The following is a 26,900-nucleotide window of genomic DNA, read 5'->3' on the forward strand; positions in this document are numbered from 1 at the left end:
GTCAACATGAAATTGGACAGACTTATAGAGATAGTGGAGGATAGTAGGGACTGGTGTGCTGTGGTTCATGGGGTCATGAAGAGTTGGACAAATAAAATAGTTCAACGACAACGACAACAACAACAATAACAGCTCCTGAAATGTGTCATAGGAACTGCTCTGGAGAGTGGAAACTGGTTTGCAGAGGACAAACATTTCCACACATGAGATAAAAAGATGAGAGTCTTTGGAGCTCATGGTATTTCAGTTTATGGAATCATAGGATTCAGATCTGTATAGGACTCCAGACATCTTTGCCAAGAAAACCCTGTGGATAATGTGGTCCATGGGGTCACAAAGAGTCAGACATAACTGAACGAGTGAGCAGCAACAACAAAAGGGAGTCTAGGGATCATCTATTTAGAGCTCCTCAATTTACAGATGAGAAAACTGAAGCTCAGAGAAAAGAAGAAATTTGCCCATAGTCAGTCACTTATGTAGCAAGTAGAAGATAGGAGATTTGACCTGGCATCTTTTGACTTCAGATCCAGTATCCAAGCCACTCTCCTACAACTGCCTCCTTAGGCCAACTCCTTCACTTGTGCCCTTTACTCTGCTGCCTCCTTCTTTGTTCCTTACCCTAAGAGGTAGAATGTTAGTGTGTGTGTGGCACACAGTACATAAGAACTCATGGTCATGCTAGCTCTAGCAATGGAAGATGCCATATTGCTCCCCTCAGCTGAAGTCCATTTACTTGCAAAGACAGCCCGGGACAGTAGAGCAGTCATGAAACAGGTGAGCTCTGAAGCAAGGAGTTCTGGGGAAAAGCATGGGTAGACATGAAATCTCTTAGTGTTCCAATCTCACTCCTGCTCCTGGCACCAGGACAACTTTACCTTTCTCAAGTCTCCAGTTACGTCACTGGAACTCAAGGTAATCAAAGCATCCAGGACTAAGAGCCATTGGAGGAACTAGAAATAAAATAATGGAAAAATTGAAAGTGTATTAGGAAAATGGTAAATATTTCCCACCTCATTTACTAGGGTGAGTCTGGTTCTGCAACTGTTCATGGATAAACAGAGGCATTTTATTCAGAGAGAAACCCAGGCAATTTTTCTTTAAAGGTCTAGAGATTCTTGCCTCCTACATTTAGATGCCCTATAAGACTCTGACTTAGGCTCTCTTGTCTTCTCACTACACGACCCTTTCCCTGGGAATACTTAGTTACTCTTATGGCAGTGTCAAGTATAGTATGAGTGAAATGATTGGAATAGGCATCAGGAAATTTTGTGTATATCTGAAACTTTGTGTGTCCTTGGACACTTCACATTTCTGGGCTTCCATTTCTCCATCCATAAAATGAAAAGGTTGAAGGTTTCTTCTACCTCAAAAAGTCTTTGATTCTAAACTATCACCTCATTGCCAGTGATATATCTATATATACATATGTACATATATACACACATTTACATATATGCATCTTCAGCCCTGACCTCTTACTCCAGTTCTAGGTTCATTCTACCAATTACCATAAGGACGCTCCTGGGGATATCTGGCTATCACTTCAAATTTCTTGTGCATCAAAAGCTGAACTCATTATCTTCCCTGAAAAATTGACTGCTTCCCCAGTCAGTGATATTAGCCTTTTTTCAGGAACTGAAACACAAAACCTCAAAGTCATCTATGACACTTTCCCGTCCTCCATTCTCTATGCCCAGTTAATCTTTAAATACAGCTTTCTTCCTTTCTCCTTTCTCCTTTCTTCCTTTCTCCTTTCTACCACTACTTGTCCAGATCCTCATTACTTTTGTCATTTCTCATCTGATTATTCTTTCTCAAAATACCACTTTCATCATGCCATTTCTCTACTCTAGAATCTATAATAGCTCCCTCTTCCCTAGCTTGTGAAGTATAAACTGTTCTGCCTGGCTTTCAAGGTCATTTATCATCTAACTCTATCCTCTCTACAGAGTCTAATAAGGGCCTTTTCTCCCCACCCTACATTGCATTTAACATGTGCAGGTATTCTCTGCATACTTCCAGTGGATCATGTACGGGGTTGGGGGAGCAGCTTATGGTTATGTATGATTCATTCATTCATTCATCACTGGGTTGAGACTCTATGATTTGCTACTGAGCTGGAACTCTGTGTATGAACTAAAGGAGCAACCTGTCCCTTGGATGTTCTTCTTCTTTTCAATTTTGAAGCATGAAGGCAATTCAGAATTGACCCGAGAATCAGGTGGGGTGCCCTTTCCCCAACTTGGATACAAACCATGAGTGCATATCCTATATACATTTAGGGAAGGGTATCCCCTACCAGTTTTGAGTTATTGTTATTCCCTGAAAACAAGAGAAGCAGCAGAAGGGCAGGACCCCTGTTAATATATCCACTAATCAGTTATGGGCTCTCAATAATTAGCATTTATATAGAATTTGAAGGTTTGCAAAGTGCTTTATTATCTCATTTTATCCTCATAACAACCCTGGAAAATAGATGCTATTAGAATCCGCATCTTATAGATAAGGAAACTCTAGGAAAAAAACAAATTAAAAATACCCAAATAAATACTAAATAAGAAATTCTGAAAATCAAAGGAGAGATTAATAAAATTGAAAATAAGAAAACCATTGAATTAATAAATAAAACTAAGAGCTGATTTCATGAAAAAACAATAAACTATAAAAAAGAATGAAGAATGCCAGATTATCTGTATCAAAAATGAAAAGGGTGAATTCACCACCAATGAAGAGGCAATTAAAGCAATAATTAGGAGCTATTTTGCCCAACTGTATGACAATAAATTTGACAATCTAAATGAAATAGGTGAAGATTTACAAAAATATAAATTGCCCAGATTAACAGAAGAGGAAATAAAATACTTAAACAGTTAAGGAAATTGAGGTAAACAGAAGTGAAGTGACTTGTCCAGGGTCACCCAGCTAAGCATCTGAGGTTGATTCTGAACTTAGGTCTTTCTGACTCCAGGTCCAGAGCTCTATCTATTGTACCACCTAACTGCCTCAACCAGCAGTGACTCATATGTTTGTGGCTAGATACTGGATGCTCACAGGTCCTGTATGTCCCATTGGAATCAGGCAGAGAATATCTATAGGAGTTAGGAAGGGAAGGCCTCCATTAAAATAACCACGTTTTGGGGGCGGCTAGGTGGCGCAATAGATAGAGCACCAGCCCTGGATTCAGGAGTTCCTGAGTTCAAATCCGGCCTCAGACACTTGACACTTACTAGCTGTGTGACCTTGGGCAAGTCACTTAACCCCCATTGCTCCGCAAAAAACAAAACAAAACAAAACAAAAATAACCATGTTTCCCACTACTTCCAAGTCCTTTATTTCTTTAGGTCTTTCATGATCTCCCTAACTACTATTTCCCCCTTCCCTCTAAATTATCTTGTATTTTTGTGTTTATTTTTGTATATGTGCATACACAGTATATTAGATATATGCATATACATACATAAAACATATATATATATATATATGTACATGCTGCTTCCCCTTATTGAATGTAAGTCCCTTGAGGGCAAGAACAATTTCATTTTCGGCTTGGTATGCCCATCACCTAGCACAGTGCTTGGTGCTTAGAAGACACTTAATAAATGCTTATTGGTTGAGTAGGATCAGGGTCCTTACTCTTTTCTACAATTGTCAGGCTCTGCTGAGATAATGCACGCAAGTCACTATGCAAATTGTAAATAGCTGTAAAATTGTCAGTGTTGATTATTATTCTATTAACACCCTCCTCTAAGGCACAATCATGGCGTAAAGATGACCTGGTTTCTTGTTGGAAAAGCTTTGAGTACGGGCTTAGACATCCATGTGTCCTGAGGACCAGCCTAGCTGACCTCAGAAAGGTTCATCACCAAAAAGGTTGGCTGTCAGCTAAAGAGATGTTTCAGGTACAACTCAAGAAGATCAATTTCTAAAGGTACAATCTTCTAGTCAGTGGGGGTGGATCCATGATGATGAAATCAGGGCTTCTTAGTGTACAGAGTCTATAACACTTCAGGGACAGGGGTGTCCCCCATGCCTGGAATTCTCTCCTCCCTCATCTCCACCTCCTGGCTTCCCTTTGGGTCTCATAAAAATCTCACATTCTATAAGAAGCCTTTCTTGGTCTTCCTTAATGTTAATGCTTTCCCTTTGAGATTATCTGCAATTATTTCAGATTGATATAGAAATAGAGCTATATCTATACCTATATCTGCCAACTCTCTCTCTATGTATATGTGTGTATATATGCACATATATATCAAGACATATATATGTATAGATATAATTTATACACACATATATCTATCTGCATAGATAGCTAGAGAGAGAGAGAGAGAGAGAGAGAGAGAGAGAGAGAGATCTTGTTTCTACATGGTTGTTAGAATGTTGTGTCCTTTCATTCAACTCTGAGCTCCTTGAGGGAAGGGGCTATTTTTCCCTTTCTTGATATTGGCAGCACTTAGCACAGTGCCTGGCACATGGTCAGAATTTAATAAATGCCTGTTGACTTGACTTCACTTGCCCTTCTCTCCAGAGGGTTATACAATCTCAGAATCCATTAACACATGGGATAGATAATGGCAGGGAGACATATTAGCTAACCTAATTAATTATCTTCATTTACTCTCTGCTGGGCTAGAAACAGCTATTAGTTTGCAGATCAGGGTGTGTGTCTGAGTGGTTTTGGCCTCCACATTCCTTTCAGAGTCTATATGAAAGGAACATTGAGTAGTTAATGGGAACATGGAAGAATTTCAGCTATTTATAGTCCTACTAGTTTATAAGATAGAATTCTTCTTGGTATGTAGTAGAAGGGGGCAGCTAGGGGGCGCAGTGGATAGGGTGCTAGGCCTGAAGTCAGCAGGACTCATCTTTGTGAGTTCAAATCTGGTGGTAGGTATTTAACTATAGGCAAAATTTGCCTCAGTTCCTTATCTGAAAAATGAGCTGAAGAAGGAAATGGTAAACCACTTCAGAATCTTTGCCAAGATAAATCCCAAATGGGGTCACAAAGAGTAGGACATGACTGAACAGCAACAACATGTTATATAAGAGCAAGTGGGTCTAGACATATTTTATATATATATATATATATATATATATATATATATATATATATATATATATATATATATATATATATATATATATATATATATATATATGTGTGTGTGTGTGTGTGTGTGTGTGTGTGTATCTATACACACATATATCTATATCCCTACAATATAGATTTCATATCATACTCATATATACATGCACACATATATCTATATCTATCTTCCTTTGAAAGCATAAGGATGACTCAAAACTGGTGGGAAATAGCCTTCCTTCCTCCCTGCATAAATATAGGTTATGTACTTGTGTTTTTTCTTTAATTAAAATTTTTTTTTTTTAGTGAGGCAATTGGGGTTAAGTGACTTGCCCAGGGTCACACAGCTAGTAAGTGTTAAGTGTCTGAGGCTGGATTTGAACTCAGGTACTCCTGACTCCATGGCCAGTACTCTATCCATTGTGCCACCTAGCTGCCCCAGGTTATGTACTTGTGACTTGTGTCTGGGTGAGGGAAGGGGCTATGCGTGTATATATACACAAATTCATACACACATGTATATGTATATGAATTTAAATATATACTTACATACTCATAAAAATATGTAAACTGTATATATACACATACATGCACATGATACGATAATATATATTATGTATTCATTGTATGCTGTATGCATACCTATACATGTACCTCTACGTGTATACACACTTACATATATTATATAGACATACACACATATCCTATTGCTATGCACACAAATCCATATCCCATACATATCTATCCTAGGTCCTGCTGCCACTCCTGTTCTTTCAATCCTACTCTTGCCTGGTAGGGGCTCACCCTGGACCATGTGATCTCATCTTTACCCTGGCCATTTACCATCTTACCCCTGTGCCAGTGCCTTACTGCAACTGAGGTCTCCCGCGTGCATAGAGCAACTGGGACAGCATTTTCTCCATATTGATAGACTGCATTTAGTAAAATTAGAATGGATGTAAAGCAAGGGAGGATTTATATAGCATTTATATAGTGCCTCATATAGTGCTTTACAAATATTATCTCATTTGATTTTCATTCCCACTCTGTGAGGTAGGTACTATTATTATCCTAATTTCACAGTTGAGGAAACTGAGATGGGTAGACGTTTAGTGACTTGCCCAGGATCAAAAAGTCAGTAAGTGTCTGAATCTGGATTTGAACATGGGTCTCCTGGCTCCAGGCCCAGCACTCTATCTACAATGCTACCAAGTTGCCTCATGTGAAGGAAGTACCACGGAAAGACTGTGGAGCATGTGTGGATGTTCTATAACTGGTTTTACTCATATAACTATGTGTTGGAGAGAAGGCTCTTTGGTTGGCTGTAGAGACATTTAAAAAGATATGTCTTTTTCCTTTTCTGTCATAAAATAAAACTGCAGGGATGGGAAAAGAAAGTCTATCATCCTTAGCTATTTCTCTTTTGCCTCATTCCCTCTAGGCCTCATCTGGCCATTCTTTCACTCAGTCTGAGGCCATTCTCCTGCTCTGAGGCCTGGTCCTTGGCCTTGAGTTGGTTCTTTTCCATTTTTAAAAGATTGAAGTCTCTAAATCTAGGAGTTTCAAAAGGTTAGGAGAGCAAACCATAAGAATCGAGAAGTCAGAGTCTAGGCTGGATTTTATAGCCAGTACCCAAAGGAGCAAGGAGTGACCTTGTATAAGTTGGGACAAAAACTTAGTGACTTCCTATGCCATAACTCCTTCCCCAGTCATTAATCCTCTGTTTGCTTAGTCTTCCCCAGTAGAATGTAAGCTCTTGTCATTTCCTCCCACACCTTATGCTCCCACCAGCCACCATGTTTTCTGAGTAGCCCAGCCCCCACTTCCTTGTAAGGCAATGCTGGAGGGCTGAGGATCAGTGCTCCAGAGCCCAAGTTAACAAAGTTGGAGAGAGGCCATGGGGTCTAGCAGTGACTGGTGATTCAGGGTGGTGGCTTATGGGAGTTTAGTGTTTTGTGAAACTGTCCATATTTTTTGTGGAGAGATTTGCTATGAAAAACTGGAAGAGACCCTCACATGCCTGTAGGACACAGCACCTTGAAGGATCTGAGAAAAAGACTGACATCTGATTATGCAAGGTCCAGGACAGAAAGTGTGAATCCCATTTCTTGAAGAGTAATGGCGACAGACTACTGCATCTAGAGATGGTTAGCTGATGACCTGCATGATGACCTTTACAGGATGAAAGTGTTGGACGTCATCTGTGTCTCTGAGACCCCATTCCATTCAGAAGGCTGGCTTCTTCACTTCTCAATGTTCCTATCACACATTCCACTCCTATCTTCTGGAGCTTTGAAACACAAGTACTCCCTTGAAGAATGACCTCAGGGCCCTCCTTGATACCTAGCTACATGGCTATGATGCAACTCACCATGGGGCCAATATCTCTGCCTGGGTTGTACTATCAGGAAGCACAGAGTGAACTGGACACCACCACTGAAGCCTATGGTGGGAGGTCCCAGTCAGCCACTAAGGATCTGACACGGTTTCCTGAAGTTGCTTCCCCAACAACTATCTAGGTCATGTATTTGCCCTCCAACAAGAAGAGTAAAAGAAGTAAATAATTCCTAGAGCTGAAGAGTTTTAAGGATAATTACAACACAGGAGGGAACACACTCTAAATGAGTTTGGAAAGACTCATAGCCAACGTGGCTCCAATAGAAAGGTCCAGTCTCCAGTACCCAGGGATTTCTCCTAGGGCAGAAGATACAGCATTGATATCATTAGGCCTAGAATTCTTGAAATGTGGGCTGGAGAATCCTTCCTTAGCTCATCCCTCTGTTCTGTTAGAACTTGGGTGCCAGTAGGCACTCTTCTCCCTCTCTCCCCTCCACCCCCATTTCTGAAGTCAAATCCAAATTTTTTTTTTGTCCATGTTACTTCCTTCTTACCCTAACTTGTTTTTGATCATTGTTATTTGTTTCCCTCCCAATAAGTCTGTTTTATCCTAATGGGTAAGTGTTGGAAGAGGATGGTTAAAATAGTAGAAATGGAAATCACAGAGCCCCTGTCTTTATACACAGTTGGATGGGGACTATCTATCCCATGCCATTTAAAGGCAGGATCCCAGTGACACTGGCTGAGATTCTAAGCATTTTCCCTGGTTATCTCTCCATGCCTGGAACGCTCTCCCTCCTCAACTCTACCTACTGACTTCCCTGGCTTGCTTTAATTTTTGACTAAAAACCCCATCCTCTACAGGAAGCCTTTTCCAACCTCACTTAATTCTTCTCTCTGTTGATTATTTCCAATTTATCCTCTATATAGATTGTTTGTTTCCATTTTCATACCCATGTCCCTGTACTCCAGAAGGCCTGTACTGTATAGTGCTATGCCCTTTGACCTTTCCAGAAAAGGGAGGGTCAGAGCAGGAGAACAAACTGATGGGCTTGAATCCAAGGGCCAAGCTTCACTTGAATAAGATTCAGAGTTGTCCATAAGCAACAGAAGGTGGTTCACCACTCCCCTTTTTTTTAAAGGTGGCTGCTCACGTCCTGGGGAAAAGCTTAGGAGTAAAGAATTGTGACAAAAGGAGATTGAAAATCTGTGAAAATAAAATTTTCAAGAAACCCAAACAAAACCCTATCTCTTCCTAACAGGGGCTTTGCTATCTTTTCTCACTGAATTCTGCTCAATGGACCACGTCATGGTGTTCTTGGTTATACCCAGTGTAGGAGTGATTTAATATTCTATCCATATGAATTCTCAGCTCACATATTTATTGCTTCAATTCATAGTTGAGAAATATGTGGGGGAAAGGATATATTTCCTGCATCTTCCTCTTCACACACCTCTATGCCATAATTGGGTGTGCTTTAAAACTAATAAGCGGTACTTACATAGCACTTTGCATTTTACCAAGCTCTTTCCTTGTAAAGATAAGCAATAAGGTAGTACTAAAAGTAATATTTCCCTCTTTCACTTTCTTTTACAGATGAGGAAACTGAGGCTAGAGAAGTTAAAGTGACTTGCTCATGATCACACAGCAGGTGTAGGAGGTAGGATTCCAAACCAGGTCATTTGATTCAGAGCCCATCATTTTATCCACTCTATCTATTGCATCTCAATCTGAACAGATTAAATGCTCCAGTTGTCCTGCTGAGGCCCCATGACACAACAGGACAAGAATGACCAGGAGTGTCTAGGGATGGGAGTTGGGCTAGGCAAGATTGATCTAGCAGGTGTTATAGGTCAACAAGGATGGAAAGATTGGGTAAACACCACAGGCCAGACAGATTAAATATAGTGAAGCAACTATGATAAAAATCATGGTTTATGTCTCAAAGATAAAGAAAGGGAATGTACAAAGTCCAGTTACCATCTGGAAGCATTTGGAGAGAGCAACACTAACAGAGAAGAGACATTAGGGTGAACTCTAATTCAAAGACAGAGATTCTCCACCTGTTGTTATACTTGTGGGATATATGTGGGTAGGCCAGGGCTGAGGGCTGTAGATATTTGCTGCCAGAGGATTCTACATGCTTCTGATTAAGGCAGGTATGGAGTAGCTAAGTCCTAGGAAGTTTGTATATTAACCTTTTGCTCCATCCTCCTCTCCTTTCCCCACTTCCTCCCATCACACCCCTTCATGTTGCGCAACTATGAATTAGAGCAATAAATATGTGAGCAGAGAATGAAATGTTGAAGTTGTTTGTCACAACTCTTTTCACTGGCAGTCACTTAGCTCCTGTATTCTAGGCTCCCTTGTGCCCTCTTCTGGGGGCATTCTTTCCCCTAAAACAACCTAGGAAGATCTCCAAGGTCTATGAAATCAAGTCCAGTTAATAACTTCTCATTCTTGCTCTTCAAGGTTCTGTATGACACTGCATGGGAGAGCACTAAGGCCCAATATAGTCTCCTTTTTCCTATACAACTCTGCAATTTTTCCCTTCACTGAATCACACAGTAGGCTCTTTTTAAAAAGTGAGGCAGTTGGGGTTAAGTGACTTGCCCAAGGTCACACAGCTAGTAAGTGTCAAGTGTCTGAGGCCGGATTTGAACTCAGGTCCTCCTGACTCCAGGGCCAGTGCTTTATATACTGCACCACCTAGCTGCCCCTCACAGTATGGTTTTTAAAAGTTCTGTGCCAAGTTGCTGATGAAATATTTTGACCATGTTGTTGTTCAGTAGAGTCCAATTCTTCATGATGCCATTTGGGTTTTCCTTGGCAAAAATACTGGAGTGGTTTGCCATTTCCTTCTCCAGCTCATTTTACAGATGAGGAAACTAAGACAAACAGAGTTAAGTGACTTCCCCAGGGTCACATAGCTAGTAAGTTTCTAAGGACAGATTTAAAGTCAGGTCCTCATGACTCCAGGCCCAGAGTTCTACCCACCTTGCCACTTAACTGCTTTGATAGATTAAAGCTCAATAGAAATCAACAGCTTCAGATGACCTCCAGAAAAAGTTTAGGCATGAGAAACACAATAATAAAAATGAAAGAAGTGACAGTTCATCTACATTCTGCCCTGACCAGATCAATCTGAAATATACATTCTAGGGATGGAAATTAAACTGAAATTCATATAGCTAGTCAGTATCTAAGGCCAGATTTGAACTCAGGAAGGTGAATCTTCCTCACCTCAGATCCAGCACTCTATCCACTGTGCCACCTACCTGTCCATTATGTATTTTACAGGGAACTCACAAGGGGCAGGTGCTCACATGGTGGTCAGAAGTAGCTATACTCAAGGTCTCTCTGAAGAACTTTGGAATTGATCGCATGACATGGGACACTGGCAAAGGACTGCCTGGCATGGTGTGCCTGCATCAAAGAAAGCGCCGTACTCTAAGAGCAAAGAAGAATTGCAGCACCTTAAAAGAAAAATGAGATGTGCAGATTTAGAGCCATCTCCACTCCAGATGTTCACATTGATTATTTGTGCCCGACCCGCGGTAGAGCATTCCAAGTTTGTACTGGTCTGATCAGCCACCATCAGACACAGCTGTATCTTGACTCCACCATAGTAATGCCATTTTGGTTCTCTTTGAGAACAAAGAACAACAGCCTATTATGACATTATTATCTCCATTTTTGATGTAAGGAAACTGAGGCAGAGATTAAGTGACTTGTCCAAGATCACACCACTGGTGTCTGAAGCAAGATTTGAACTCTGATCTTCCTAATTTCTCTACCCAACTGAATAACAGAACATACTAAATGTAGGTGCCTTAGAGCAGAGGTCCACCAGTCCATTGGCCACTTTGCAGCCCACAAAACTCCCCACTGGAGCCTGAACCACATTAAAATGTTGTTGGGGGGCAGCTAGGTGGCACAGTGGATAGAGCACTGGCCCTGGGCTCAGGAGGACCTGAATTCAAATGCAGCCTCAGACACTTAACACTAGCTGTGTGACCCTGGGCAAGTCACTTAACCCCAACTGCCTCACCAAAAAAAGAAAAACAAAGCAAGTGAAAATGTAGTTAGGACATATTTAACAATATAAATACAAATAAAATTAAACATAATATTAATATGTGGTTTCCTAAGTCAATAGGTGGCTCACTGGGATCCTTCTATAGGGTTTAATGGTCCCCGTTTCGATTTGGGTTTGATACCCCTGCCGTAGAACATAGAATGCTAGAGCTAGAAGGTGTCATCTAGTTGAATTTCTTTATTTGTACAGCTGTCTGGATTGACTTACACTATAAAAGGTCACAAAGGAGAGAGGGAGGGAAGAAAAAATTAGAAGGAAAGAAGCATCTCTAGTCTAGTGTTCTTTCTGCCACCCCATATTGTGGGGTTTCAGCCTCCTATGAAGAGCAATTCTGTTTCAACCAAATGGTATCTCTGGGGCCTAGGACAGAGCCACCACACAACAGCAATGGAATAAATGCTTGTTGACTGATTTAATGGGGAAAGGGAAAAGGGGGCTCTAGTTTGTGGGTGCCTATCTCTGTTGGTATGTTCTGAAGGATATTCCAAAGGCCTCCACTATCCAGTACAATAGTAAAATAGTTTTAGTGATAGTATAGATGGGGAAACTGAAACAAACAGGGTCGAAGGACTTTTCCAGGGTCACACAGTTACTAAGTGTCAGAGGCCACATTTTTTGTTTTTGTTTTTTAAATTTTTTTGGTGAGGCAATTGGGGTTAAGTGACTTGCCCAGGGTCACACAGCTAGTAAGTGTTAAGTGTCTGAGGCCGGATTTGAACTCAGGTACTCCTGAATCCAGGGCCAGTGCTTTATCCACTGCACCACCTACCTGCCCCTAGAGGCCACATTTAAACTTAGAAAGACTCATAGTCATGACTCCAGGCACAGCACTCTATCCACTGCACCACCATTTGCTTGTCATATTGTCATTTGTGCTAAGGTTTTGGTTTAAAAATGTCTTTCCAAATGTCGGTATTAAAACAATATTAGGCTCTCTTTCAGAAATCAGACTGTATCAAAGTCAAAGTACATTAAGTTTTAATTTGCAGCTAGTTGGTGATTGTGTAAATGCAATGGTACACAGGTAAGAGGAACCTTTATATATATTGACACAAGGCAAAGGCCCAATGCAGGGGAGGACAGGACTCACCCAAGAAGGAAAAACAAATACCACAGAATTAGCTTCAAAAGCAGTCAAGTGGAGAGAGGCCTGTAATGGGAAGAAAGAAATAGGTGTGTGTGTGTTGTGTTGTGTTTTCAGCATAAAGAGACACTTAATTGGCTTATTATGGTTAGTAGATTTCTTGTTTCATCACAGGGAAAGAAGTTCAGACCTTCCATAGATGACAAAGAATCAAGATGGATGGACACACAAAGACCTTCCATTTAACTACATCAGACAATCTAGGTTGGGTCTCTGCTTCGATTAGATGATGTGTATGGAATCCATTGGCAGGTCAAGGACAGACTTTTTGAAGGGCCAGTCCTTGACCCTGTCCTGTTAACATTTTTATCAATGACTTCAGAAGTATCCTTTCACATTTGTGGATGACACAAAACTAGGAAGGGTGACTGATGTGATAAAATAAAGGATTGAGACCCCAAAGAAGAAAGTAAACAAACATTTGTTAAGTGTTGGTGATGTGCCAGGCACTTAACAAATATTATCTCATTTGATTCTCAAAATAACCCTGGGGGTAGGTGCTATTATTATTCCCATTTTACAGTTGAAGAGACTGAGATTTTAAGTGATTTGCCCAGGGTCACACAGCCAGTAAACATGTAAGATCACATCTGAATCCAGGTCTTCATGACTCTAGACTCGCTGTGCACAATGACACCACCTATATGCCATGGTGGGCAGTTGGGTGGTGCAGTGGATAGAGTGCCAGGCCTGGGGGTAAGAAGATTTGAATTCAAGTCCAGCCACAGACACTTACTAGCTATGTGACCCTGGGCAAGTCACTTATTCCTGTTTGCCTCAGTTTCCTCATCTATAAAATGAACTGAAGAAGGAATGCAAACCACTCCAGTATCTTTGCCAAGAAAACCCCAAACGGGGTCATGAAGAGTCAAACATAGCTGAAAATGACTAAACAACACAAGCTGCCATTAGTGGGTGATTGAGCCCCACAGATCAGAGCAGACAAGAATAAATATTGAATCATAAGATCATAGGACTCAGACCTAAAAGAAACCTTTATGGTCTTTAGTCCCCCTCATTTTACAATCCTGTATTTATGGGTTTAAAAAATCAATGACAGACTCATAAGAGGAAGCTTGCGCTCCCTGGGGACTAATTCCTAATGATTTTGTCTGCTTTTCCTACTAATGAAGTCATAGGTCCTGAAAAGGTCAGGCATGGGGGTGGGGAGGAACAATTTATGAAGCTAATAAGCGTTTATTGAATGCATGCATACATGAATGAATGAATATATGAATATGTCCTGGTCTGTTCTGGACTTACAGATAAGGAGTTTTTCTTTTGATAACTGGATACTTCAATTAATCTGTGATCTCAGAAATGTTGGCACTCCATCCAACGATGTAGATACCAACCTATCCATCCCCTCTAATCCTGTGCGTGACTCTTGTCCACTTTCTCCTATATAGCCTTCATGGGGGTCAACTGATATTGCCTGGGTACCAATGGAGTACTTGGGTGTTCCACTGGCTCTCCCTCATTCTTGCTATGTGACCTTTTCTGGTTTCCTCAAGTAGTTTTTTTTTTTTTTAATTGTGGGGCAATAAGGGTTGTGAGTTGTCCACAGTCACACAGCTAGTAAGTGTCAAGTGTCTGAGGCTCGATTTGAACTCAGGTCCTCCTGAATCCAAGGTCAGTGCTTTATCCACTGTGCCACCTAGCTGCCCCCTCTCCTCCAGTAGTCTTTAAGCTGCTCTCCTCTGCAGTTCATCAATGATAATATGCCACAGCCTATTTCAGGCTCACCACACATCTCTTCATTGCCCTTTTGGGGGGATGACTAATTCTTCAGATACTGTGTTCTTCCATGCTTTACAGTTATCACTGGTACCAATTAAAAATGATATCAATTAATGCAGCTAATTACTGTTCTACTGCTTAACATATAGAAGAAAAAATAAATGCTCATTAAATTAAATTTGATTGAATGTAATATAAGGTATTTTCTCAATATAAGGATATTTTTTGTAATAATTCACGTCAATGGAATGGGTCATTGTATAAAGTAATGAGTTCTCTATTATCAGGTAAGGAATGATTTAGAGGGGGTAGAAATCATATCAGGTCAGTGTTGCACAATAGCTTCTGGGGTCTTATAACTCCAGATACTATAGATCCAGCCTCTTCCACTTTGATCTTTCCCAACCTTGACCTAACACTGGGAGTTGTTAAGGGCTAAAATTCTAGCTAGTCTGTCTAAAATATCTAATGAGTGGTCGCCAATAAATTATAAGCTTTAGCAAGAGTTAGACTTTTAAGCATTTATTAAGGAGAATAAGAATTTGGTAAAGAGAGAGAGAAAGGCCTAGATTCCTATCTATTAAAGGGAGAGCACATTTCTAGCTCCGCTCTCCACCAGAGTCCAAAGGAAAGAGAGCGCGAGACTGAGCGCCAGTCTCTTCCTTCCTCCTCCCACTAGCCTGCGTCACTTCCTGACTCCTCATCTTGCCCTCAAAGACCTTCGCTTCATGGGCAGAACTCTTCTACAGTAAGTCTCCAGCAGGTGGCGTCATTCCAATCGTTACAGAGTGCTGAGCTGTTGTTTCATTATGTAATCTTCTCATCAAACATCCATCTCATCAGCAGTCACTGAGGGCTCATACTAATCATCATCATCATTATCACTAAGCCTAAGGAAATCAAACTATGCCATCCTTCTGTCTCCATTTCTATCTTGGTGAAGTCAGGTTAAAGTAAATATGAAGGGCAGCTTTATAGTGGAAAAGAAACCACAGCCTAGGGGCAGCCAGGTGGCGCAGTGGATAAAACACCAGCCCTGGATTCAGGAGGACCTGAGTTACAAATCCGGGTCCTCAGACACTTGACACTTACTAGCTGTGTGACCCTGGGCAAGTCCACTTAACCCCAATTGCCCTGAAAAAAAAAAAAAAAAAAAGGAAAAAAAGAAAAAAGAAACCACAGCTAAGGAAGCTGTTTGAGAGGGAGATAGGGCAGTCCCCTGCTTTGCCCTTAGTGTTATTCTGGGGTAGGGAGTGGGGTTGTAAGCAGGGGTGGTAGTAGTTAATAGGATGTATTTATATATGGTTGCTAGACTTTAAGCTTGGAGTTTTGTTTATCTGGTTTTTTATGGCCAATGGTAGAACTCCTTTTTTCCTTTCCTTCTTCACCTGTCTTCCTGAGTCATGGGCCAATAGCCTGACCACAGTATACTCACTAGTTAAAGACCATCTGTCACTCACCCTGATTGTGGGTACTGAGTACAGGCCAAGGCCCTAGCAATTGGCAAGGCTAAGAAGGGTCTGTCCAAGGCAGTTTTGAAAATCTGTGTAAGCATTAGTTTCAGCTTTTATCGGAGAAAAATTCCCTTTAAACAAAACACCAGATTTAGTGATGCTATATGAGTCACAGAACCCCATGATTTGAGAAAAAATCAATACTGCCAATGACCTGAGAAGACCAGATGACCTCTGAGGTCCTTTGTGTCTCTAGATCTATCATTCTATGGTACTCAGTGTCATATAAGACATGAAACACAAAAATAACCAGGGAAGGAGATAGACTGGTCATATAGCAAGGAGGAGGGATAACAGATGGGCAGCTTGAGTGCTGTGCTAGCATCCATGAAATATTAAAAGCGCCAGAGGAAGGCCTCCCAAGTGGTGAAGATCATCTCTGGGCTGTTTCCTAGTGCTATGACTGGCTAAATGACTAAGTTTCTGCAAACCTTGGTTTCCTCATCTTTCAAATGAGAGGCTTAGGCTAAATGGTCTTTGTGGTTCCTTCTGATTTGAAATCTATGTTCTTAGGGAGTTCATTCATGGCTTGTTCAATTTCTTTTTCTAATATGGGCTTATTTAAGAATTGTATTTCCTCTTCAGTTAACCTGGGCAATTTGTATTTTTGTAAATATTTATCCATTTCATTTAGATTGTCAAATTTGTTGGCATACAGTTGGGTAAAATAGTTCCTAATTATTGCTTTAATTTCCACTTCATTGGTGGTGAAATCACCCCTTTCATTTTTGATACTGGTAATTTGGTTTTCTTCTTTCTTTTTTTAAAGTTAAATTAACCAAAGGTTTATCTATTTTATTGTTTTTTTTTCATAAAACCACCTCTTAGTTTTATTGATTAATTCTATAGTTTTCTTGCTTTCAATTTGATTAATTTCTCCTTTGATTTTCAGGATTTCTAATTTAGTATTTAGTTGGGGATTTTTAATTTGTTCTTTTTCTAGCTTTTTAAGTTGCATGCCCAATTCATTGATCTCTTCTTTCTCTTTTTTATTCATGTAAGTATTTAGAGATAGAAGATTTCCTCTAAGCACTGCTTTGGCTGCATCCCATAGATTTTGGTATGTTGTCTCATTATCGTTATTCCCTTGGATGAAGTTATGGATTGTTTCTATGATTTGTTGTTTGACCCACTAATTCTTTAGAATGAGATTATTTAGGTACCGATTAATTTTCAGTCAATCTTTTCATGGCTCTTTATTACATGCAATTTTTATTTCATCATGATCTGAGGATGCATTTACTATTTCTGTCTTTCTACATTTGACTATGAAGTTTTTGTGCCCTAATACATGGTCAATTTTTTAATATGTGCCATGTACCACTGAGAAAAAGGTATATTCCTTTCTATCCCCATTAATTTTTCTCCAGATACCTATCATATCTAACTTTTCTAACATTCTATTCACCTCTTTAACTTCTTTTTAAATTATTTTGTGGCTAGATTTATCTAATTCTGAGAGGGGAAGATTCAGATCCCTCACTAGTATAGTTTTGCTGTCTATTTCCTCTTGTAACTAATTTAACTTCTCCTCTAAGAATTTGGATGCTATACCACTTGTTTAGTATTGATATTACTTCATTATCTATCTTACCTTTTAGCAAGATGTAGTTTCCTTCCTTATCTCTTTTAACTAGATCTATTTTTGCCTTTGCTTTGTCTGAGGTAAAGATTGCTACCCCTGCTTTTTTTTTTTTTTTGCTTCAGCTGAAGCATAATATATTCTGCTCCAACCTTTTACCTTTACTCTGTGTGTATCTCTCTGCTTCAGATGTGTTTCTTATAAACAGCATATTGTATGATTCTGTTTTTTAATCCACCCTGCTATTCACTTCCATTTTATGGCAGAGTTCATCCCATTCACATTCACAGTTATTATTACTGTCTATTTCCCTCCATTCTATTTACCCCCTTTGTAATTTTTCCCCCTTCTTTCACCCTATTCCTCCTCACCAATGTTTTGCTTCTCACCCCTGCCTCCCCCAATCTGCTCCCCCTTTTATCAGCCCCTCTCCCTTTTCTTTACCCTTTTCTCCCCTGCTTCTGCCCTCCCTTCGATCAGTGCCCTCCCTTTTCCCCTTACCCTTTTACTTCCCTAGAGAATAGGGTAAATTTCTTTATCCAAATGAACATATATGTTATTCCCTCTTTGAACCAAATCTGATGAGAGTAAGGTTGAAACAATGCTCACCCCTCCCTTCTTTCCCTCCATTGTAGTAGGTTTTGGGGTTTTTGTTTGTTTGTTTGTTTTTGTGAGGTCACTAGGGTTAAGTGACTTGCCCAGGGTCACACAGCTAGTAAGTGTCAAGGGTCTGAGGCCAGATTTGATCTCAGGTGTTCCTGAATCCAGGGCTGGTGCTCTATCCACTGTGCCACCTAGCTTCCCCTATTGTAGTAGGTTTTTTGCATCTCTTCATATGATGTAATTAAACGCATTCCACCTCCCATTTCCTCTTCTCCCCATAAGCTCCTTTTTTCCACCCCTTAATTTTCTTTATATCATCACATCAAAGACAATTTATATTTATACCCTCTATGTATATTCCTTCTGTCTGCCCAAATAGAGATATAGTTCTCAAGAGTTATGAGTATTATCTTCCCCTGTAGGGATGTAAACAGTTTAACCTTATTGAATAACCTTTTCCCCCTGTTTACCTTTTTAAACTTCTCTTGAGTCTTGTATTTTAAGATCGAATTTTCTATTCAGTTTTGGTCTTTTCATCAGGAAATCTTGAAAGTCTCCTATTTCATTGAATGTCCATCTTTTTCCCTGAAAGAGAATGCTCAATTTTGCTGGGTAGTTGATGCTTGGTTGCAATCCATACTCCTTTGCCTTCTGGAATATCATATTTCAAGCCTTGCAATCCTGAAACCTATGTTCTTATGAAATTATAGAGAGGATCAAGATCCACATAGAATAATAATAATGTAATAGCTAGCATTTGTATAGCTCTTTAAGACTTGCAAAACCATTCAAAATATTCTCTCATTTTATCCTCACTATAACCCTGCAAGGTAAATACTATTATTTTTTGTTTTTGTTTTTGTTTTTTTTTTTGCAGGGCAATGAGGGTTAAGTGACTTGCCCAGGGTCACACATCTAGTAAGTGTCAAGTGTCTGAGGCCCAGTCCTCCTGAATCCAGGGCCAATGCTTTATCCACTGCGCCACCTAGCTGTCCCCTCAATATTCTTTTAGTGACTTCCTTTAGTTTCAATCCTGGATTATTGATTCTGCTTATTTTCTGCCTCCCTTATTCCCATATCCTCTACTACCTTTCCCTTGAAGTAACATGTTTATTGACCAGAATATTTGCTTTTGGCAGGCTATATCACTGTTTGGAACCCTGGTCTAAAAGAGGCCATTGTCTGCCATTCATCCTGGAAGGGAATTTGTAGACAGCTGGAACACGCTAGATGGGCAGCCACACAGAACTGTAATAATGATCCCATTTGTTCTTTCTCATCTCCCATTCAGACACATCACCATATTTTATAAACAACCCTCTTCAAGCTTTTTAGCATTCTTGGAAGATGAGAGTGATATCAAATCCAACATGGAGAGGTAGCGATTCGTTGAGATTCCCTGACACCCTCACCTCTGGGGCAAGCTAAATGGGAAAGCTATCCCTAGGGTTCCATGAGCACTAACTCTGAATCTTACTCAGACCATTTGCCTAATTACTACCTTCTCCCTTCAGGGACAAAAGAAATAACAGTTTTGAGGCAGCTGTAGTGAACGAAGCAGAAGGATTTAGGGACAAAGGACTTGGATTCTCCTTCAGGTTCTGACACCTGTGTGACCTTGGGCAAGGAACTTAACCTCTCTGGCTCTCAGTCTTGTCTTCTACAAGATGAGAGATTAGAACACGATGATTTCTAAGGAATCATCTGCCTCTATATTCTGTGCTCCTATGCTTCTTTTGGGTCTTAGTGTAATTTTTAAAAATCCCCCCCAAACTTTGTATAGATGAGAGGTAAGGTCAGTGATGAAAGTTCTTCATTCTTAGGTCTCATTATCTATAACACCCTGTATGCTATGAGATCTAAAGAGAAAACAGGCTACTCTCCCTATACTAATTCATTCCAAGTCTCAAACAAGTGATCAGAGAGATATCAATTTATGAGGATGCCAATTTCACTCCTCTAATTAATGACCTCTTCTGCAATTTGCCCATTTCCCCCTTAGGAAAGGAAAGGTTATGAAATGTTTATGAGCACTAGGAAGTTTTCTTAACTAGCTAACTTAGAGTACATGCCAAGTAAGCTCTAATCACCTAGCCCTGAACTGTCTGAAGATCCCAATGAATAATTTTTAGAAGAGAGATCTTCCCTCTGAGAATCAATTGGAAAGGCTTCAGCTTCCTGTAGTATCTAGTCATGCCCCCAGGTCATCTGACCATCTGCCTAACTGCTGTTGAACAGCTTTCCCTCCATTCCCTACTATTTCCACCTTCTGAAAATAAAACTCCCTCCCTCTCCCTAGCTCACCATTCTCCATATGTGATGTCTTTCCCTTGATTTCTTTTTTGTCATTTGGTCTTGAAGAGGACATCAAGGTAATGTCACCACTTGCAATTAATTGGATATAAGTAAAGGAGGGCCATGCAAGGTCATCAACCTCACTCTCTTCTCCAGAGCCATTTGGGTCCAGTGGCAAGATATATTTATATTTATATGTGTATGTGTATGTGTATGTGCATGTGCATGTGCATGTGCATGTGTATGTGTATGTGTATATGTATGTGCATGTGCATGTACATGTATATGTGTATGTGTATATCCAGAGGACTGGAGATGGCCCCAGATGTTTTAAAATAATTCAGTGTTAAGTGACTTGCCCAAAGTCACATAGCTAGTAAGTGTCTGAGCTGAGATTTGAACTCAGGTCCTACTAATTTCAGGACCAGTGCTATATCCACTGTGCCACTTAGCTGAGCTCCTTAAGGACAAAGACTGTCTCTAAAAAAAAATGCATCCCCAGGACTTGGCACAATCCCTGGCAAAGAGTAAACACTTACTAATTTTTTTCATTAATTTTTTCAAAGTTTTAAATAGCTCAGAGTTAAATCGATACAGTATTTTAAAAATGGATTTTATTGATTTTTACATTGCTTATATATTCCCAATGTCCTCCCTACCTTTTTTCTCCCCATGAGGCATCTTTATAATAAAGAATTTTTCAAAAAAAAATAAAAATAAGAGAAGAAAAAAAAGGTGTTTTGTTTTTTTTTTTAGCAAAACTGATTGATATATCATCATTATGTAAAATGTTCTTCATCCATGGACTACCCTCCCTACCTTTGCAAAAGAACAGACTGAGGTGTCTTCTGAAAGCTTTCTTTTAGGATTAAGCTTATTCTTTATAATTTTGCAATATTCATTTTTGATAGTTTTTTCTTCTCAAGTACCTTGTTGTGGTCATTGTATATTTTATTTTCCTGGTTTTGTGACTTTACTTTGCAAACCTATTTGTCTCCCCAAAATCTACTACCTCAAGACAGGAGAAGCACATGCTCTTTGTTCTTCTATAACCAGGGTAATATTTGTTGTTTTCAGCCCTTTCAGTAGCAGGATGCAAGGAATAGTTTCAGTAATTGATAATCCATAGTTTGGGGCAGCTAGGTGGTACAGTAGATAGAGCACTGGGCCTTGAGTCCAGAAGACTCTTCTTGAGTTCAAATCTGACCTCAGACAACCTTGAGCTAGTGCCTTAATCCTATTTGCCTCAGTTTCCTCATCTGTAAAATGAGCTGGAAAAGGAAATGGCAAACCATTCCAGTATCTTTGCTAAGAAAACCCCAGAGAGGGTCATGAAGAGTTGAACACAATTGAAAAATGACTGGACAACACAATCCACAGTTTAGTGGAAAAAACTCTGGACTCAGAGTTAGGATACCTAGATTTGATGCTTAGTTCTGACACTGATTGGATATCTTTGGAGGCATATCACTTAGCCTTGGTGTAAAGTGAGATGATAATACTTTCACTGTGTTTCATATTGGGATATTAGGAAATGTGTTATTTATTTATTTTGGGCCTGACCCATATTTTCATTGGTATGGGGAACTCTTGATAAGGAAATTCCTACTACTAATGTAAAATCTGTGATTTTGTAGCATACATTTGTCATGGGACACAGAGCACCCCAGAATTTCTCTGGGGCACACCAAGGAATCTTCTCCTTGAGAAACTAAACCAGAGGACTGATAACGCCTAGAGAGATAAGCTGAACCAAATCGGACTGAGCTAGCTTCGGATTCCCACCCTTCATTCTGGTCTCCCTTACCCTGGGGAGATAAGTTTGGGTGTGACTGAGGCCTTTGTTCTGAAGAGGGATCTGTAGCCACCCCTCACCCAATTCCTTTAGTCACTACCAGTGGGGGATGGTCCTCCACTCTTCACCCAATTCCCCCAGCTACCAGCAGTGGGGGATGGTCCACCTTCACTAAAGGAACTTTCCACAGGCAGATGGTCCACCCCCATCAGGCCTCTATAAAAGTACCTTCCAGTCTCCTGTTCGAGGAGATTTGGTACCTCTGAGCCATGTGCTTTATGCCAAATCTCCCCACGAAAAGTCCAAGGATTTCTTTCATGGTTTCCCTCCCCCCCACCCTTCCTTTCCCTTGCTCCTAAATAAACTATCACCTTATTCTAACTAAGTTTTGTGTGCAAGAGGGTGTAATTCTTTAAAGAGGAATTCCCAAGAACCCCAACCCCTACCAACACTGTACCCCATTTTTCCACCATTACACATTGTTGCCTTTAAAACCCTAAAAGATGATGCTGTTGCTGTATTCACTATGGCAGGAAATTTAGAAAACTCAACAGTGGCCACTAGATTGGAAAAGATCAATTTACATCTCAATGAAGAGCAATGCCAAAGAATATTCAAATTGTCAAACAATTACTCTCATCACAGCAGCAAGGTTATGCTTAAGCTTTTGCAAGCTAGGCTTCAGCACTTTCTGAACCAAGAATTACCAGAAGAGTAGGCTGGTTTTTGAAGAGGAAGAGGAACTAGAGATCAAATTGCCAACCTTTGCTAGATTAGAGAGAAAGAGAGGCAGTTCCAGAAAAAAATCTCCTTCTACTTCATTGATTACACTAAAGCCTTTGACTGTGTTGGTCACAACAAATTGTGGCAAGTCCTCAAAGAGATGGGAATATCAGATTATTTTACTTGTCTCCTGAGGAACCTGTAATGTGGGCAAAGAAGCAATAGTTGGAACCTTCCATGGGACAACTGATTGGTTTAAGATTGGAGGAATATAAGAAAGCTGTATATTGTCTATTTATTTAACTTATATGAAGAGTACATCATGTGAAATGTCAGGCTGGATGAATCAAAAACAGGAATTAAGATTGCTAAGAGAAATATCAATAATCTCAGATATGTAGATGATACCACTCTGATGGAAGAAAGTGAAGAGGAATTAAGAAGCTTCTTGATGAGGGTGAAAGAGGAAAGTTTAAAAGCTGACTTGAAACTTAACATTTAAAAAACCCCCACAAAACCTAAGATCTTGGCAGCTTTTCCTATCACTTCCTGGCAAATGGAGGGAGAAGAAATGGAAGCAGTGTCAGCTTTTATATTCTTGGGCTCAAAGATCACTGCAGACAGCAACAGCAGCCATGAAATTAAAAGCCTATTGCTCCTTGGAAGGAAAGCTATGGCAAATCTGGACAACACACTAAAAAGCAGAGACACTGCCTTGCTGACAAAGGTCTGTAGAGTCAAAGCTATAGTTTTTCCAGTGACAAAGTATGGCTGTGAGAGTCAGATTAAGGAAAGTCAAGCACCACAAAATCACTGCTTTTGAATTGTGGTGCTGGGGAGGACTTTTCAGAGTCCCTGAGATAGCAAGGAGATCAAATCAGTCCATACATTTTTTTTGGTAGGGCAATGAGGGTTAAGTGACTTGCCCAGGGTCATACAGCTAGTCAGTCCATGCATAAAGAAATTAATTTAGACTTTTCACTAGGAGGTCAAATATTGAAGATGAAGCTTAAATACTCTGGCCACATAATGAGAAGATGGGACTCACTGGAAAAGACCCTGATGCTGGGAAAGATTGAAGGCAAAAGGAAAAGCAGACAATGGACAGAGGATGAGATGAATAGATAGTATTGTGGAAACAACAAAAAACATGAACACAGACAGACTTTGAGAGATAGTGGAGGATAGAAGGGCCTGGCATGCTATGGTTCATGGGGTCATGAAGAGTCGGACAAGACTAAGCAACGACTGTGTTGCCTGGGGAACTGAGAAGTGAAGAGAAATACCCAGGGCCACATAGTATGGTCAGAATGGAACCCAGGCCAGACTGACTCTGGAGCCAGTCACCCTGACTCTCTAGTCAAGTGCTTGTTAATAGAGGTGATGAAGTAGAGTATAGAGCACACTAGACTTGAAGTCAGGAAAATTTGGGTCCAAATTCTATCTTGGGAACTTACTAGCAAGCTTCTTTGGCTTCCTTTAAGTTTCAGCTAAAGTTCTGCCCTGGGCCAGAAGCCTTTCCCAGTCCTCTCTAATCTTAGTGCTTTCCCTCTGAGGCTACCCCTAATTTATCAGGAGTATTTAGGATTTGTACATAATTGTTTGTATGTTGCCTCCCCCATTACACTGAGCTCTTTGAGAATAGGGACTGTGTGTGTGTGTGTTTTTTTAATCCTCAAACTTAGCACAGTGCCTGGCACATAGGCACCTAATAAATGCTAGTTGACTGTGTGACCCTGGGGAAGTTACTTAACCTCTCTGTGCCTCAGTTTCTTCACCTATGAAATGAGAGAGTTGAACTCATGGACCTCCAAGGTACCTTTTAGCTCTGATCCTATATACTTTATGTTTAATAGTATTTTAAGATTTACAAAATGCTTTCCACAGAACAATGTTGATAAGTAGTGTAAATATGAGTATTTGCCTTATTCAGATGAGGAAATAGATTAAGATAAGGAAAGTGATTTGCCTGAGGTCACACAGATAGTCAATGTTATAGTCTGGATTTGAACCCACCTCTTCTGATTCCAAGTCTAATACTCTTTAAAACACTCTATAGGAGTTATTATTAGGGTAAGTCTTCCAACACTTCAGGGGGTAAAATTTCTATGTCAAATTAGAAAAAAAATGTATTTGTTCAAAGACTGATTAGGTTTCTATATTATTTCTTCATGTAGGGCTTATGAGTGGGGTTCTTGATTATCAATTGGAAAATTTGTGAACTGGAGGGGGTTATGCCTGATAATTTGGGGTGGCAGATTTGGGAGATGCATCCATACTGCTAATAAAATTTCTCAGGTACACCTAGATGAACCCAAACCTTGAAAATGAGTGGGGATATATCCAGTAAGAGAAGAAAGGAACTGTTTTTTCTCTGTCCTTTTATCTCCACACCTGTAAGGTATCCTTAATGACCTCTGCTTGCAAGCCCTGATCCACATTCAGATCCCCTCTCCAGGAATCCTATAGAAACAGCTGGCATGAGACAAGCCTGTACCTCAATTATCAAGCTCTTTTCTGCCAATAACTCCTCAGAGTGGTGCTCTTCCTTTTTTTCTTTTGGTTCCTAAAGATTTCTTGGTGTCTTTTTGCTTAAACTTTCATAGAATCATAGAATTTAGAGCTGGAAAGAACCTCAGAGATCATCTGATCCAGCCCTCTCATTGTCTTTAATTATTTATTGTTATTGTTAGTATTGTTTTTAATTCTGTTTTACTTACATTTCCCAATGCCAAACCTCTCTTTTTCTACTGATGAGAAAAATGAGATTCCAGAGCTAAAGTGACTTGCAGTATGGTGAATGGCAAAGTCTGAATGCAAATTCTTTAACTTAGGTTCTAACACTCTTATCACTCTCACCACATTCCCTGTGGACTTCCTACCCCCTGGTGTTTTTGTCTTGTAGGTTCTAGTCATGCAATCCACAGTTTCCCTGGTCCATCATCCTTTCTGTATGCCCTGAATCCAGTTAACCTATCTGGTCTTCACTTGAGCTTTTCATCCCAGCTCAGCTCAGCTCAACAAATCCTGTCTCTCTATAGTAATCTTGCCTCTTCTTTTCCAATTCTTGCCCATTATTCCTCTCCTGCTGCCCCCTATGGCATAGTGTAATACCCTGTTGGGAAAATTCCAGGTACTGGAAGCAGAGAGAGTAGCCACACACCCAGGTCATCATTCTCTTCCTTTTCTAGATTTTTATCAAGTTGTGCAGAACAGAAACCTGACTTTTTACTCTTGCCAAAAGAGAGAGAAAGGAAGCAAGGAGCTCGCTCTGGTCACCCGCAAGGAAAGATGAGCTAAGGTCTTTTCTGGGGATATCAGAAAATAGGAGCAGATAAGTTTCTTTTGTTGGGGAATGAAAACTGGTAGCATGAGAAAGATTGCATGGGAAATTTTGACTCTAAGCACTGCAAAGCTATGTAGAAATCTCCTAAGAGAGTACCAGGTACTGAAATATATTATGGAAAGAGTTGGAAATTTTGCTTGATAGTGGAATAAAGAATGAAGGAAAGGATAAAGGGGTTTTTTTTTGGTCTCTTTAAAGTTAGAGGCTAGTAAGATCACAGGATTATAGATTTACAGTTGGAAGAGGCCTTTGAAACCATGTAGTTTCACCTCATTTTCCAGATGAGCAACTGAGGCTCAAAAAGCTTAACTGACTTGTTTGAAGTCATATGGGTAGTAAATGATAGAACTGGGATTTGAACTCAGGTACTTTGGTGTCAGATCCAATACCTTTCCCACTATACCATGCTTCCTTCTAATATTTCAATATGGCTAACAATGTGTATTTGTTATTCTTACCCTATGGTATCACCTTTAAAAGTAGGTAACTATTAATCTCTGCTATATATTGTCTTTTTTTTTCTTTTTAAAAAAAAATTTTCAGGGCAATGAGGGTTAAGTGATGTGCCCAAGGTCACACAGCTAGTAATTGTCAAGTGTCTGAGGTCGTATTTGAACTCAGGTCTTCCTGAATCC

General features: G+C 40.0%; 1 protein-coding gene and 1 pseudogene across 2 annotated transcripts in view; one reads left to right on the forward strand and one right to left on the reverse strand.

Moving 5' to 3' along the window:
* CORO2A (coronin 2A) overlaps positions 1-26,900 on the reverse strand; it is a 167,743-nt gene that overhangs the window by 128,402 nt on the left and 12,441 nt on the right. Inside the window, exon 2 of one of the 2 annotated variants that reach the window (XM_043972338.1) lies at positions 12,614-12,673. The exons of the other annotated variant lie outside the window; for it this stretch is intronic. Coding sequence (XP_043828273.1) covers positions 12,614-12,673 — 60 coding nt within the window. The remainder of the gene's footprint in view (positions 1-12,613; positions 12,674-26,900) is intronic. 2 annotated transcript variants of the gene reach the window in all.
* Positions 691-7,707, forward strand: LOC122739965 (annotated as a pseudogene).

Source organism: Dromiciops gliroides, chromosome 1 (assembly GCF_019393635.1).
Source record: "Dromiciops gliroides isolate mDroGli1 chromosome 1, mDroGli1.pri, whole genome shotgun sequence".
In the NCBI taxonomy this organism is placed as follows: domain Eukaryota; kingdom Metazoa; phylum Chordata; class Mammalia; order Microbiotheria; family Microbiotheriidae; genus Dromiciops; species Dromiciops gliroides.